The sequence below is a fragment of the Salvelinus fontinalis genome, chromosome 1 (assembly GCF_029448725.1).
Source record: "Salvelinus fontinalis isolate EN_2023a chromosome 1, ASM2944872v1, whole genome shotgun sequence".
NCBI lineage: Eukaryota > Metazoa > Chordata > Actinopteri > Salmoniformes > Salmonidae > Salvelinus > Salvelinus fontinalis.
In genome coordinates, this window is record NC_074665.1 from 37,635,609 (window position 1) to 37,651,773 (window position 16,165).

Genomic DNA, 16,165 nt, shown 5'->3' on the forward strand with positions numbered 1-16,165 from the left:
AAAGCCATTTTGGGTTTACTACCTTTTTATTTGGGCATTTTTATTCTTCAGAAATGTGATGGGTACTCTTTTCGTTCGCTGGACTTTATCCTGCTCACTGTTCCAAATGTCCAAACTGAATTTGGTAAAAGGGCTTGAACTTGTCCCGATTGGTATTTTTAAATCACTGATGAATGATCTTGAGACTGATTCCCTGACCTGTCAATGTTTTTCATTTGCTGTTTTTGATTTTGTTATACTCTTGTGAATTCTATGGTTTTTACTAGATTACTTGTAGTTTTTCATGTTGTTTGTCTGTAATTTTTGTAATGACTTGGTGCTGCCTATCTTGGCCAGCACGCTCTTGAAAAATAGATTTTAAATCTCAATGAGCCCTTCCTGGTTAAATAAAGGTTAAATAAATCAATTTAAAATAAAAAATACATTTTTTCTGCAAGAATATCGTCAAATCTGTATACTTGGACTGTGATTTTGCTTTTCCAGTATTAGTAGCCATGTCATAAGTTCAACATTTGCAAAACAACCAGTTTTCATAACTTCATAACTCTGAAATTTCTTATAATTTTTGTCCAAAAGGAAAAGGCATGCTGTCGCAAAAGGCAGGCACCTACATTTTCGAACAGACACAGGGTTTCCATATATTTCTGTAAAGCCCAGCTCATTGGCTATCTAGCTAGCTCTGTCTCACCCCGATTGGTGCTTATTTGACCAAGATAGAGTCGGTCAAGTGAAGACCGCCCGTGTCATCGGCGTGCCATGAAGGCGTCGATCTTTGACCAAATATCGTGTCCTATAGGATATACTACACCCTTAATGATATAGTGAAGTCTTGTTACAGTCTAGAATCTATAAGGAATACATATAAAGGTGATTTGACTCGTTGAAACAAAGTTTAGGGTGAGGTATTCATAGATTTCTTTCTTTGCAAATTGAACGAGTGGAAATACAAAATCGATCATGCATGCTATATGGACCTTTTTAGGATATGAAAAAGGATTTTATCTTACAAAACAACACTTCATGTTATCTCTGGGACCCTTTGGATGAAAAATCAGAGCAATATTTCAGAATGTAAGTACACATTTCATCTTCAGAGGGGAATTTATCAAACCTTTCACGGTGAAAAAAGTGTTTTGTTGTTAGGAGCTTTCCTCAAACAATAGCATGGAATGTTTTTGCAGTAATAGCTAATGTAAATTGGACAGTGCAATTATAGTGACACCAATTTAAGCTTTCAGCTGATTTAAGACACTTATATGTACCGACATTTGTTATTTCTCTAAAATCTGCGATGGTGAAACAAAGCGCTGCATGATTTTACAACTGTCCCGTTGACGGGATGACGATCCCTAAGAACTACAACTCTATAGGCCCAGGAGACCAGACAACGTGTAGTGTTGGCAACACGTGTCACGCCCTGACCTGAGAGATCCTTTTTATTCTCTATTTTGTGTTGGTCAGGGTGTGAATAGGGTGGGCAATCTATGTGTTCTATTTCTTTGTTGGCCGGGTATGGTTCCCAATCAGAGGCAGCTGTCTATCGTTGTCTCTGATTGGGGATCATACGTAGGCAGCCTGCAATGGTTCATTGGATCAGTCTAAAACATTGCACAAAATTGCCAAAATCTAAATTGCACCTGACTGGAATAATATATTATGGCATTTCTCTTGCATTTTAAAGATGATGGTACAAAAAAATACAAAATAATGGTTGGTTTTTTCTTTGTATTATCTTTTACCAGCTCTATTGTGTTATATACTACTATATTCCTTTCACATTTCCATAAACTTCAAATGGTACCAAGAATATGCATATCCTTGCTTCAGGGCCTGAGTTACAGGCAGTTAGATTTGGGTATGTCATTTTAGGTGAAAATTGAAAAAGAAATAGCTAATCCTTAATAACTTCTTGTCAATAGGGGGAGCTGTTAGCACTATTTCTTTCTTGACCTTTCCAAATTAAACTGCCTCGTACTCAATTCTTGCTCGTACAATATGCATATTATTATTACTATTGGATAGAAAACACTCTCTAGTTTCTAAAACCGTTTGAATTATGTCTGTGGCTGAACCAGAACTCTTTCTGCAGCGAAATCCATGACAGGAACTGCGAAGGTCTGAAAACGAGGCTCTGTTCTCAGATCAGTTTAAAGCTCTGTATGTATCCTATGGGTCGACATGAACTGTACCCGCCTTCCCCTGGACGTCAGTAACCAATGAGAAGTGGAATGGGGTTTCTACGTAGTTCTCAGAGTTTATAAAAGGCCAAGGAACGAGGGGAGCCCTCTTTTCGACGTTCGTCTTTGCGCAAAGCAGGACCTAAGAATGGCATTTTGAAATGCTCAGTTATCGACCTTAGATATATCCGTCTGTAATTTAATTCGATATGGGTGTTAGAAACATCATAACGAAGTTATTTTAAACCGAGTTATATCAGTTTATGCGAGTATATTGCTATTTTCGGAATTTCCTTAGTATTGAGTTTTGAGGATTTGGGCATGTTGAAGCCACATAGCTATTGGTAGCTGCTAATTCCGAAGTTGAAGACGACGTTTTACAACTAAGCAACGATTATTTTGGACAAAGGACCACTTGGCCAAGATTCTGATGGAAGCTCGTCCAAAAGTAAGAGCTATTTATGATGTTATTCCTTATTTATGTGGAAAAATGTAAACGGATTTGTCCACCATTATTGCGGCACTAGTCTGGCTGTAACGCACACTGTATGTCTAGTAACGTTATTTTTAAAAATCTAACTCAGCGGTTGCATTAATAACGATTTGCATCTTTCATTTGATGTCCAACCTGTATTTTTTAGTCAAGTTTACGATTATTTATTGATTAGATTAGGTGCCTTTCCAAGATGGCGCCGGCCAGAATGCATGACTTGTTGCCACTGATCACATTGTATTACCTCGATTTGTGCTGCTAAATATGCACATTTTCGAACAACACCTATATGAATTGTGTGATATGATGTTACAGGACTGTCATCTGCAGAATTCTGAGAATGTTAGTGAAAAATTAATTTATTTTGGTGGTGAATACGTTATCACTATGTTTGGCTGAAATCAATGCTGTTGTCTGGTTTGCTATTGTGGTAAGCTAATATAACGATATATTGTGTTTTCGCTGTAAAACACAATAAAACAAGACAATCTGAAATATTGTCTGGAATCACAAGATCTGTGTCTTTCAATTGCTGTACGCTGTTTATTTTTAAGAAATGTTTTATGATGAGTAATTAGGTAATACACGTTGCTCTCTGTAGTTATTCTAGTCGCTTTGGGGAGATTTGTGATGGTGGCTGCAATGGTAAACTATGATATATACCTGAATTATGCACATTTTTCTAACAAAACATATGCTATACAATAAATATGTTATCAGACTGTCATCTGATGAAGTTTTTTCTTGGTTAGTGGCTATTTCTATCTTTATTTGGTCAAATTGGTGATAGCTACTGATGGAAGGAAAAAATGGTGGAGTAAGAAAAACGGTGTCTTTTGCTAACGTGGTTAGCTAATAGATTTACATATTGTGTCTTCCCTGTAAAACATTTTAAAAATCAGAAATGGTGGCTGGATTCTCAAGAAGTGTATCTTTCATCTGGTGTCTTGGACTTGTGATTTAATGATATTTAGATGCTAGTATTTACTTGTGACGCTATGCTAGGCTATGCTAGTCATCTTTTTTACTGGTGGGGGTGCTCCTGGACCCGGGTTTCTGAGGAAGTAGAGGCTAACCTGTTTGCAACAGTAGTACATGACAGGATTGGGATCAATTCAAAGTGAAGTCAGTGAGTTTTGGATGAAACCTACATGAGTGTTGCATGCATGAGTGTTGGTTGAAACATTTAGAAAGCATAAAGTTGGGTGATGTACTGACAAACAGCTCGACGGTGACAGAGACACTGCTGTTAAGGGCTGGGTTCCCGCCGTCTTTAGCCATCACAGTCAGGTAGATCATTCCTTCAGGGACCATCTCGTAGTCCAGAGGGCTGTTCACACTGACCACTGAGGACAGAAAAAATAGAGAGAGAGAGAGAGAGAGAGAGAGAGAGAGAGAGAGAGAGAGAGAGAGAGAGAGAGAGAGAGAGAGAGAGAGAGAGAGAGAGAGAGAGAGAGAGAGAGAGAGAGAGAGAGAGAGAGAGAGAGAGAGAGAGAGAGAGAGAGAGAGAGAGAGAGAGAGAGAGAGAGAGAGAGAGAGAGAGAGAGAGAGAGAGAGAGAGAGAGAGAGAGAGAGAGAGAGAGAGAGAGAGAGGAGAGAGAGAGAGAGAGAGAGAGAGAGAGAGAGAGAGAGAGAGAGAGAGAGAGAGAGAGAGAGAGAGAGAGAGATGGTAAGGACTGTAAAGTAGGGTGTACAGCAGGAGAATGACATAATGCAGCAACTTTATATTTTGGTTACATTAAAACAATGTACAACTGCTAATGTACTGCTAATAATGTTAATTGCCAAATACCAAAATGAATGTGCTTCAATCTATAGCTAAAGGACTCCTGGAGTGATAAGTATAATTTCTGTCTTATCTGTTGTTGTCTAGTACTGTCTTTTTGTTAGCTAGGGCCATCTACTTTAAGTGGCTTTCTTCCCAGTAGCCTACTTGTGTGTGAACTGCTGACTGCTCGTGGAGACGATCTGTGTCTGCACAATTTTTCTCTCACTACAGGTGTCCACCAGGGCTCGGTTCTAGGCCCTCTCCTATTCTCTCTATACAATGTGTTGGGTTGTAATTTGAAATACTTGCTACACCAGAAGCCATGGGCTTGGAGAGTTACTAAGTAAAGGAAAAGGCGATCACATGGTTGCGTTCATTGTTAAGGGTGGACAGCTGTGGATTAGAGAAGAATGGGGGCCGAGGTCAGGTCAGGTCACATGAAGGGAGAAGAAACAGTTTATTACCCACCACTTAACTTCCTGCCTAGCAACGAATATGTAATGTTTAGAGAAAAGGAGGAGCCTCCACCTAAAGGGGGTATAAATACTTGTGCTGGTGGGAACATGTCTTTGTCTTATGCAGCTGTGTAACCCAGTGGGTGAATAAACTTGGTTTTCGCGTTATTAGTCGTCCGTCAGTTTTTACTCCGTTTATATAGAACCTAACAGTTGGCGCTGCGAGAAGCGTTCACCACGATTTACAGTCAAACTAGAGACTCTGAATCAGTGAAACAGGAGCCGGCACCAAAAACAAGTTAGGCACAGTTCCTACACCTGTTACCACTCATTCTGACATCTTGGGGAGATGAGAATTGTAGGTTGACCAATTTATAGGATACAGACCAAGAAAAGCCTGAGTTTATTTAGTAGGCCCACTGTAAATACTACAGGTAGGACTAGGCACTGTACCATAATCTGGCACTAGCAGATCATTTGAATGAAAATGCAGGAAGTTGTACCTCCGCTTCGATGGCAGGGTTGAAACCCACTGGCAAAACTGCTATTGCAGGGGTGGTGGACCAACACTCCACATGGGCAGAGATAGTTCAAGCCACATTGAGAGTGGAATCTAATTCCACTCACTTTGCAGTGCGTATAGTCGCTGCCCAACATACCCCCAGTACCGGTAATGGATTCAAGAGTAAGACAAATTAAATCAAGCGGAGAGGTATATATGATTTGTTTTACATTGGATAAATGTAGAGACTCAAAATGGTTACAAAATGGTATATATCATACACTGCATTTTTGAGGAACAATGGGGAAGTAATTCTGCTTTGAAAGTTGAAAAACTTTCAAAAGCTCCTCTTTGTCTACACCCATTCAGCATCGTTCACACCCTCTTAAGCTTTAGCCCCACCAATCTCGTTTCACTCTCGGAGCGTCCAGAGCGCACACTTGACGCTCAAACCGATGATTTGATTACATCTGGATAACATGAAAACAGTCTAACAAGCTCTACTGGCAACAATTTCATGATGCTTTTTTGCCGACCTTTACTGACACCGTCCATATTCAATGGGTGTTGAACACTTTAAAGAAATGTAGCTAGCTGGCTAGGTAAACAATGACCCTAGCTAAGTAAACAACGTGTAAGATCACACACATCATGTAACTTTAGCAAACGAGCCAGCATCTAATGTTAACTTGAAGTCGAGTTTTTAGAAAAGCCTCTGTTACGTAGGCTCTGAGTGTGTATTCCTTTGTGAGGAGGGCACCTTGGAGGCGTAAAGCAGGGCCGAGTTAGAGGAAAGTAATCGGAGAGTTTGCGGACTCAAATATACTCTGCTATTGGTCAGTTGCGGGAGACCTAGAGCCGTCCTAACACTGAATTGATCACAGTGGGGATTAGTGCGGTCTGTGGGGGTGAGGGGCCAGGGTGACTGTGTGTGTTCTGTGTGAAACACGGTACTTGGTGAAGCCCTATTGGAAGAAGGACCTCATTCTGAAAGTGTCTGTGTGACTGTCTAAGTGACCCTCAGAGGTGGTGAATTCCAATTATTTAAAATGTGCTGGCCAGGTATGCCCTGGGTTACTCTGTGTGAGTATTTTGTTATGGGATCACTAGGTAATATTTGTAGGAGCGAGGTAGGTTGACTCTGTGTGGTGTGGGTAACCTTTTAATTATGTTCTGATGTTCTGTGTGAACATCTGACCAGTTCTGTGTGAACATCTGACCAATCCTGTGTTGGTGATCCTTAAAGTTCTGTGTGAGTACCTAAGAATTTCTTACGTTTTATATGGATTCTGTGAATATATGAAAACATGATAAATTGTATGTGTGTATAATCGATTACTAGTGATAACGATGAAAGTAATGCTGAGAATATAAATACATACAATTTAAACCACCCATTCGTAGACGTACGCAGGTTTTGAATTGGTATCTTTAATGGATAATTTGATAAAGATTAAGTTTTAAGCACTATTAAACTGTCTACAAAATCTGGGCAATTGAGCTCTAGAAACTGATTAGAGTGTGTCCACTTTTGGTTATCTTACCCTAACGATGTAACAATAAAACGCTTATTGGATTATCTCCGTCTGGGTACAACATTTGAAATAAAACTGTTTTATTTTTTCTTCCCAGTATGAGAGGAGTTGCGGGATTTATTGAATAACCCGTTTTCCATAAAGTTAGAGCGAATTAAGATGGAATCTCGACGTCATTTATAATGTCGTACAAAGCCTAGGGTATCCATCAAACCAATTATCATTGTGTGATTAATGTGATGTAGTAGTAATTGAAATACGTTATATGAGTAAACATAATCTACTTTTATTAAAAGGCACAAGATCTGTTTCCTAGTCAATGAATGTCGATTTTACTCTTTGACTGCTAATCTATTCATTTGGCATGTGAGAATCATCGCCGCAGTAACATTTGGACCTTTAAATTAGGGCTATTTTCTGGGAATTGTCTTGGTAGTACGTGCCTGATTTTACGACTACAGACAATTGTAAAGTGGGTTTATTTGCGGGGAGTCTTAGTTACTCAAATAGCATTGCTGGTGCAGTGGTAGAATGTTCGCCTTCCAAACGATGGTCCCGAGTTCGGTTCCTGGCCAATGCACTGACAAAAATCTGAGTTACTGATTGTAATTCAACTATTTGGTATGTTTTGACTGGAAGGATACGGTCGCTAGTGTTTGTATAAGATATAAACTGAACGTTTTAATAGCTTGTTTGGTTCAAATTGAAAGACAAATTAATTTAACCTAAATAGCGAGGCGAGTTTGATGTCATACATTGTCTGTTGCCTAAATGGTCTGCTGAAATAACATATTGAGAAAAATAGGGAGTCGTATTTAAATAACTGAATCAAGGAAGAGACAGTTACCTAAATCAAATGAATACATTTGGCACTGTACATGTTATTTATAAAGTCTTGGACATTTCATAAGTGTGAAGCCAAAAGAGAAGAGAAAGTTGTAAAGTTTTGTTTTAATCTTACGATAGAGGTAAGGCAGAACGTTGTTTGAGAGGGGTTATATTTTTGCCCACTGGTAAAAAAAAATAGGAGAGTTGGGCTGAAAGAGATTCAGGTGTGAATAAGGAAACATTTTGTGATAATTTTGGTATTGTGATGGTTATTGATTCTTGGTTTGATTGTTTAGGTAACACCAGTGAATTTGAGCAGGAAGTTAATGTATTCTAACATTGTAATCTGTTTCCATTACGTGGAACAATGTCAGGTCATTAAAGTTGATTGCAGTTTGAGTAATTTTTATTTTTACAGGGACAGTGCACATTAATCACAGGTGTGTGTGTCTAATGGTAGGGTATTCCAGACATGGGAAGCTCTCACAGTGAAAGCAGATTGACTAAAGGTGCTTTTCCTTAAGGGAACTATACAGTCATCTCTCATGGCGGATCATGTGGATCTGCTGCCATAAGGTTTGGGTTTCCTTTTCAACAAAAGTACTAAGTAGAGGGGGAGCCTGAACATTTAGAATCTTGAATACAAGATAGGTGTCAGTGTATTGCATAATATTTTTTCTTATGCTTTCTGTAGCTATTGGATTTCCTATCAATTACTTTGAGAGCCTGTTTGCAGACAGACTGAATGGGTTTTAATGTTGAAAAGCAAGCTTGGGCCAAACTAGTCAAGTAGTATGTTAAGTGGGGGAGTATCATATATTTGAAATATAGTTTTCTTACCTCTGTAATCAAAACGATTTTATATGTTTTGGAAATTAGCTAGGTTGAATTTGGTTATTTGGGTTACCTTTTTTATTTGCTATTTAAAAGAGAGGTTGGAATCAAGTATGATGCCGTGGTATTTAAAATCAGATACCACCTGGAGCTTTTCCCCTGATACATAGACATCTGTCTCAGGGGCATCAGTTGTTTTCTTTGTGAGGAACATGCAGACTGTGTTTATTTTATTTTATTTAAATGCAAACATGAGTCTCTGAGCAATTTTGTCATCTGAACCATTACAGTAGTGAGTTCTTGTGTAGCTTGTTGTTTGTTATTTGCATGCATTTATCACTGTATCATCTGCATACATTGGAAATTCAGACCCTGTACAGACAGAAGGAAGATCATTAATGTACAAGCTGAACAGTATTGACCTTTGGGGAATGAAAACCTTGTAGATATGAGTGGGAAAAAAGTTTTTGGGGATTTTTACGCTGATGAGACAGCGCCAACTTTTGAAAGATTTTAGATTTGTTAAAAATCAGGATAGTTTTTACTAAACATATCAACAGGTTGAAATTATTAGATTACTGATTAAAGGGGTTATGGGTTTGTTTATTTGTTACCTGTTTATTTTAGGTGTTGATGTTACTTAATTAAACATTGTATTATCTAATGTATTTGAGTAAGATTCTTTCTTCCGGGACGGATGGAAGTTACCTAAAGTATGTAAGTTAAAGGAGACATGGGAGACCACGTCTACATTTTTATTAAATGCCTGGGATTAAATATCACTGATTCCTTACGCTGAGAAATGTACTACATTTGCGACAGAGGAAAAAATGATTACATTTAGATAGTAATGATACCAGGATAATTGTATTTAAGTGTAGTGTATGTTCAATTAAGCATACATATACATTGATGTAGATTACACTTTATGATTCATGATTTGAGGTACAGTGGAATTATCATTATTATTAGGGTTTGTTTATAGTGAACTTTGAGTTTCTGAATCGGTGTAGTATAATGAATGCTAACGAAGTGTTTTTGTTTTTTTCTGGGAAAATGGGGGTGTCATTGTCTCTTTGAAATGTTTCCTGGGACTATAATCTTGGGGAGAGTGAGTGAGATTGAGGCCGTAAACTACCAAATTGAAAAGGGCCTGGAAGTTTTTGTGTTTTTACCTTAAGGTTTGCAAATACACACACACAACACATTTGTTATGACTATTTGTTGGTGTTTTTAAAATACTATGTTTGATTTGTTTTAAAATTGCCTTTGGGTTTGGTGAGTTTTCCATTTGTTTTAGTGCCAAGGTATCTTAAAGGGGCACGCACGCACACACATGGAATATTTCTGAGTTTATATTTTCTGAGTTTTAATTAAACACGTGAATTCTTTTGACAAAGGAATGTTCTGGGAACCTGGGATACAACATGTAGGAAATGTTTGACTTTTTTATTTTACTAATATAGTAAGAAACACTTCTTTGCAGGGTTTGTATGACCTATGACATCTATCATGACTTTCCGTTGTGAATTGATCACCCTCATTGGAAAGCCATTTTGATAATGAATTTAAGGTCATTTATAATATGGAGGGTTATGTGTTAAAAATGGGGGAGGATTCAGTTCTTTGAGGTTTTGGATAGAAGTTTATACACCTTGAGTGATATGTGAAGGAGTGAATTGTATTGTTGTGGTGTTTGTTCTGTTCTATTCCCAATGGGTTATAGGTCTAACTTCCTGATCATTTGGCTCTATGATGGAGTTGACAGTGTGATGGGGAGTATACGCCAATTTGAAAGAATGGTTTAAATAGTGTGTTGTTATTCTCTTTGAAATATGTTTAGACATTTGTATTAACAATAATTGGTAAAAGTAATAATTAATCATGTAGTTAACTTATGGCTGCAGGGGCAGTATTGAGTAGCTTGGATGAAAGGTGCACAGAGGTGCCCAGAGTAAACGGCCTGCTCCTCAGTCATAGTTGCTAATATATGCATATTATTATTAGTATTGGATAGAAAACACTCTGAAGTTTCTAAAACTGTTTGAATTATGTCTGTGAGTATAACAGCACTCATATGGCAGGCAAAAACCTGAGAAAAAATCCAAACAGGAAGTGGGAATTCTGAGGCTGGTCGATTTTCAACCAATATCCTATTGAAATCACAGCGAGATATGGATGAGTTTGCACTTCCTATGGCTTCCACTAGCTGTCAAAAGTCTGTATAACCTTGTCTGATGCCTCTACTGTGAAGGGGGGGGGGGGCGAATGAGAGGGGAATTAGTCAGGTCTGCCATGACCTGACCATGCTTTGACCATGCACGTTCACATGAGAGGGAGCTCTGTTCCATCGCTCATCTGAAGTCAATGTAATTCTCCGGTTGGAACGTTATTCAAGATTTATGTTAAAAACATTCTAAAGACTGATTCAATACATCATTTGACATGTTTCTACTGACTGTTACGGAAATTTGGACATTTCGTCAGCTTTTAGTGAACGCGCTTCCTGACGTTGGATTTGTTTACCAAACACGTTACAAAAATAGCTATTTGGACATAAATGATTGGACATTACCGAACAAAACAAAACATTTATTGTGGAAGTGGGAGTCCTGGGAGTGCATTCCGATGAAGATCAGCAAAGGTAAGTGAAGATTTATAATGCTTTTTATGAGTTTTGTTGACTGCACAATTTGGTGGGTAACTGTATGGCTTGCTTTGTGGCTGAACGTGAAAGCTTTTTGAAATCTGACACAGCGGTTGCATTAAGAACAAGTGTATCTTTAATTCTATGTAAAACATGTATCTTTCATCAAAGTTTATGATGAGTATTTCTGTTATTTGACGTGGCTCTCTGCAATTTCTCTGGATATTTTGGAGGCATTTCTGAACATGACGCCAATGTAAACTGAGGTTTTTGGATATAAATATGAACTTAATCGAACAAGACATATATGTATTGTGTAACATGAAGTCCTTTGAGCGTCATCTGATGAAGATCATCAAAGGTTAGATACATTTTATCTCTAATTGTGCTTTTTGTGACTCCTCTCTTTGGCTGGAAAAATGGCTGAATTTTTCTGTGAGATGGTGGTGACCTAACATAATCGTTTGTGGTGCTTTCGCTGAAAAGCCTATTTGAAATCGGACACTTTGGTGGGATTAACAACAAGATTACCTTTAAAATGGTATAAGATTTTTTTTATTTTTTTTATTTTACCGTTATTTTACCAGGTAAGTTGACTGAGAACACGTTCTCATTTGCAGCAACGACCTGGGGAATAGTTACAGGGGAGAGGAGGGGGATGAATGAGCCAATTGTAAACTGGGGATTATTAGGTGACCATGATGGTTTGAGGGCCAGATTGGGAATTTAGCCAGGACACCGGGGTTAACACCCCTACTCTTACGATAAGTGCCATGGGATCTTTAATGACCTCAGAGAGTCAGGACACCCGTTTAACGTCCCATCCGAAAGACGGCACCCTACAGATACATATATGTTTGAGGAATTTTAATTATGAGATTTCTGTTGTTTTAATTTGGCGCCCTGCACTTTCACTGGCTGTTGTCATATCATCCCGTTAACGGGATTGCAGCCATAAGAAGATAATGAACTGAACTAAACTGTTGTTCTGATCTGTTCTTTCGAGGTTATCATGAAAAGCAACATCAGACGGTATCTTAATGCATGGAAGAGATAATTGGACCGAACAGTGTGTGTACCTCAAAACCCCCTCTAACTGGCTGAAGAAGAGTGACAAAGGCATTGAATAAGGCTCTGTCCGAACCACTTCTACTGAGAGAAGGGAGCCGAGCCAGAAATCGGTGTCCTGTATCCGATCTAAGCTGTCAACTGCTTTTCTTTCATGTTTCTCTCAGGAGTGTGAGAGGAATGCATGTGGAGTGAGCATGGAGAGAACTCTGTTCTAAACTTCTCTTATGTTGCTGGTATACTGGTTGACAAATGGACAAGATATAATGGGTGGTAAAGGTGAGACATTGAAATTGGGACATTATCATGGGCCATCCACTTTGAACTGTAAAGAAGAAGAACGAAAAGGACGCCAGAAAAATCAGTGCCTGAAGGAGGGGGTTGATCAACTGTGCCAAAAAAATTGTGTTAGACTTTTGTGGTATCAGGTTGATTGTAGAGGTCTACACCATGGAAAATTATAGTAATTTAGATTAAGAATGCATTGAGATACTGATCTGTATTATAATCGCGATAAAAAAGTTAATAGTAGAATTATGGGATAATTATATGAATGTACATTCTGCCAATATTGATGTGTGTTAAATTTAGTTTTTTATTTTGAGTGATAAGACCAATTTAAATCACTGAGCAATGTCATTCTAAATTTTGGTTAGATAATTAACTGGGTTCTAATTATGATTTAATTTGGAGATTTAATGATTTTTAAAACTGAAGGATTGTTATGATTGTTGTTATGAACTAAAGATGTTGAAACTATTATAAGCATTCCATGGTGAATGGAGAGGTTTGGAGAGTGAAATTGATCCTAATCTATTTGATCTATCGGCATTGCCTTATAAATGGTGGAATCATGATGCTTGTCTTGGGTTATGTTCATTAGGCACCAAGGGGATACATTTTATTTTAACTATGAGTCATTTCCTGGATTTGTTCAACAAGATATGCTAATTTTTGTTTCTGGAATGGAAATAGTCCAACATACTATGCTGATCCACTGGAGTGTGATAACTAAATATTACTGTATTAAACTCCATTGTTGCATGCACTGCATTATGCATTAAACATGTGCTTTTTACTGTCTATGGAAAATATAGCTTTGAATCTCATAAACTGTAATGAGTTTTGATTTTCTTCGTGGGTTTGTGCAGGTGACTGTGTATCATAACCTTCCCAGATAACATGCTAGAGTGCTTAGAAAATGTGTTGGGGATTGAAATAAGAGACAGTGCTGAGATTCTTGGAATGAAACTGGTCATGTGCAGGAACCCCATGCAATGAGTTATTGTTTTGTGATTTTTGCTTTATGCAAAATATATGTATTTTCTATGTAAATGGGTTTGTGAACTGTTCCTAAGATCTGTGGTTTGTCATGTAAGTTGAGAGGGGTGTATCTTGGCTATACAATATATTTGTATTCTTCTGTAGTGACTCTCAAAATTCATTATATATAGTGAATTGATCTGAGAGTCAAAGGGCTATTATAAAGCTCATATTATTGAAGATGAAGTTTAAGTATAACTCTGACTGGTGTGTGGTTTGTAACTCTCCTCCTTTGGTAATACAGGAAAATGCCATCACATGCCCTCTTTGGGTACAGCGAGCACCATCCCCTCTCTCTGCACCATCCCCCTCTCTCTCTTCCCCCTACACCAGGCTCTGTTAGGCAGGTCATACATTCCTGGAGGAGATTCTTCCTCATGGCCAGACAGTATAGTAAGAGAGTGAGTTTTCATAGAGAGAACAAAGGAACTTCTTCCACCTCACAGAACTTGAGAACTGAACAATATTCATGTTCTGGAGAATGTAGAAACGGTCGGTGAAGTAGCGAACTGGTCTGTTTGGTACAATTTTGTGAAACTCATGAGAGACAATACAGCAACATTACAATAACCCTGTTTATACAAGAGTCTCAGTTGTGAGGCATGCATCTAATTGTTGTATAAAATGAATGAGTAAAGATGAAACTATTCGTGAAATTATGTAATGTAATTTTAAACTGTTTAATGAAGGAAACTCCAATTCCCTTTGGAGTTTAACTAAATCATAGGCCCGCCCCATGAGCACAGACATTGATCTGGCGTCGTGGAACAGCCCCTTTCTACTCTTCCGAATATAACCCCAACCTTGGGAATTTATCTTCAGACCATGCTTCCCTCAATTACGAAAGGGCTAAGGTTTGAGTAGAGACCAGCTTACCTCGATAACCACGAGACTGCTATTATATAATAGCCCCTTAGATATTCTCTGTAAGGTTTCACATTTCTAACTCAATATCACAGACCAGATTTTCCCAAATGAAAAATTCCCCTTAGATATTCATTCAGAATCCTCCAATCATCTAAACGTAATTAGATCTACAGGGACATTTTATTGATCTGCAAGTATTTTCATTTAGAAGCTACCTCTTAATGAGTTCCAGGAGCCATGTCATACCAATTATTATTGGATTATTCACTATGACAACCACTTGTTAGTTTAACATTTAAAATTATGTGCATTTAAATTTTTATATTGAATTCAATAATATATTTGTACCACTGTAGATGCTGTGTTTGTATTTACAGCAGTGATAGACAGCTGGAGGCATTTTGATTTTCACAAGTTTAGCAGGCTGTGAATTCTGCAAACAACGTTTCCATGATGGGCTATTAGCAGGACAATAGACTCGTCATACCTTTACAAAAGGATAGTCTAATAGCTCGGCTAGTTGTGTGAAAAAATCACCCCAACTTACAATGTATTAAGTACTATACAGTTTTACAATTCTAACTCAAAACCTTATGCAACCGCAAAATGTCGGATAAAGCATATACTGTACAGTATTTGTTCATCAACAAATTTATGCTTTCGTTAATAAAATAATGATAAAAACACTATTTCAAAATGCAGATGTGTATTTCTACGATAAGCAGGAAAATAGATTCTTGCTGAGTTTAGGGACTTGAAATGTATTAATAGATATTTGTGAGGCATGTCACTTCTCTCATCTTTTTTGCATAGCCCACCAAATGCACTCTTTTATAACCACATCTGGATGGATCCAAAACAAATTACTATGGGAATATCACTGAATGACAGAGCATGGGGACTCGTCTTGATAAATCAATCAGATTTTTATTTGGAAATGTTAGGATTATTTTGCTCTGATGCACATCGATCAGATTCAAACATTGAAGACCAAGATTCAAGTCACTGAAGGCAGACCAGCAGAAAGAGAAACATTCTCTGAGGGCAGGGATACGGGCGACAGCTGATGCATTGGTCCAGCGAGTCACTCGTCATTGTCGGAGCGAGTCAGGCCGAGAATGAAGCGTTGAAGAGGGAGAGGAATGAGATCCATGCCAGGCACACCTGTGAGCTCTGGAACTCCACCTCATATTTGCTCTTCACTCGCAGTCACTTAGTAGCCTAGGCCTACTCCCGACCGGTCACGTTGTACAGCACCATATTTTCCAGACTGAAACCCTTAATTAAATCGCTTTAGCCGTGATTGTAAAATTAATCAAGGCTCCCTTTGTTATTTAATTTTAGAACAAAAATGTTTGACTGTATTTAAAGACATGGATGACTTGTATGCTGTGTGACGACATACACAAATTACTGAGTGATTGATTGATGTACTGTATATTTAAGTAGGCCTTTATGCCAATACGTACGTTATGATAAAACAGCTACAGTAACAAATGCATTTTCCTTTTCTTGGAATAGAAACAAGTGCAATACAGTGCCATATTTTCCTAACGGAAACCATTAGGCCTACAGTACATCTGCTACAGTAAGAAATGCATTTCCGTTTTTCTTGGAATAGAAAAACCATAATATTCATCAAATTAATGAAGCTACATTTCTAAAAAT

The 16,165-nt window shown here is 38.0% G+C and overlaps 1 protein-coding gene across 2 annotated transcripts in view; it reads right to left on the reverse strand.

The window, feature by feature from the left end:
* LOC129853969 (cadherin-23-like) overlaps positions 1 to 16,165 on the reverse strand; it is a 565,813-nt gene that overhangs the window by 208,315 nt on the left and 341,333 nt on the right. For both annotated transcript variants that reach the window (XM_055920546.1, XM_055920536.1), the window contains exon 17: positions 3,889 to 4,016. In XM_055920546.1, coding sequence (XP_055776521.1) covers positions 3,889 to 4,016 — 128 coding nt within the window. The remainder of the gene's footprint in view (positions 1 to 3,888; positions 4,017 to 16,165) is intronic.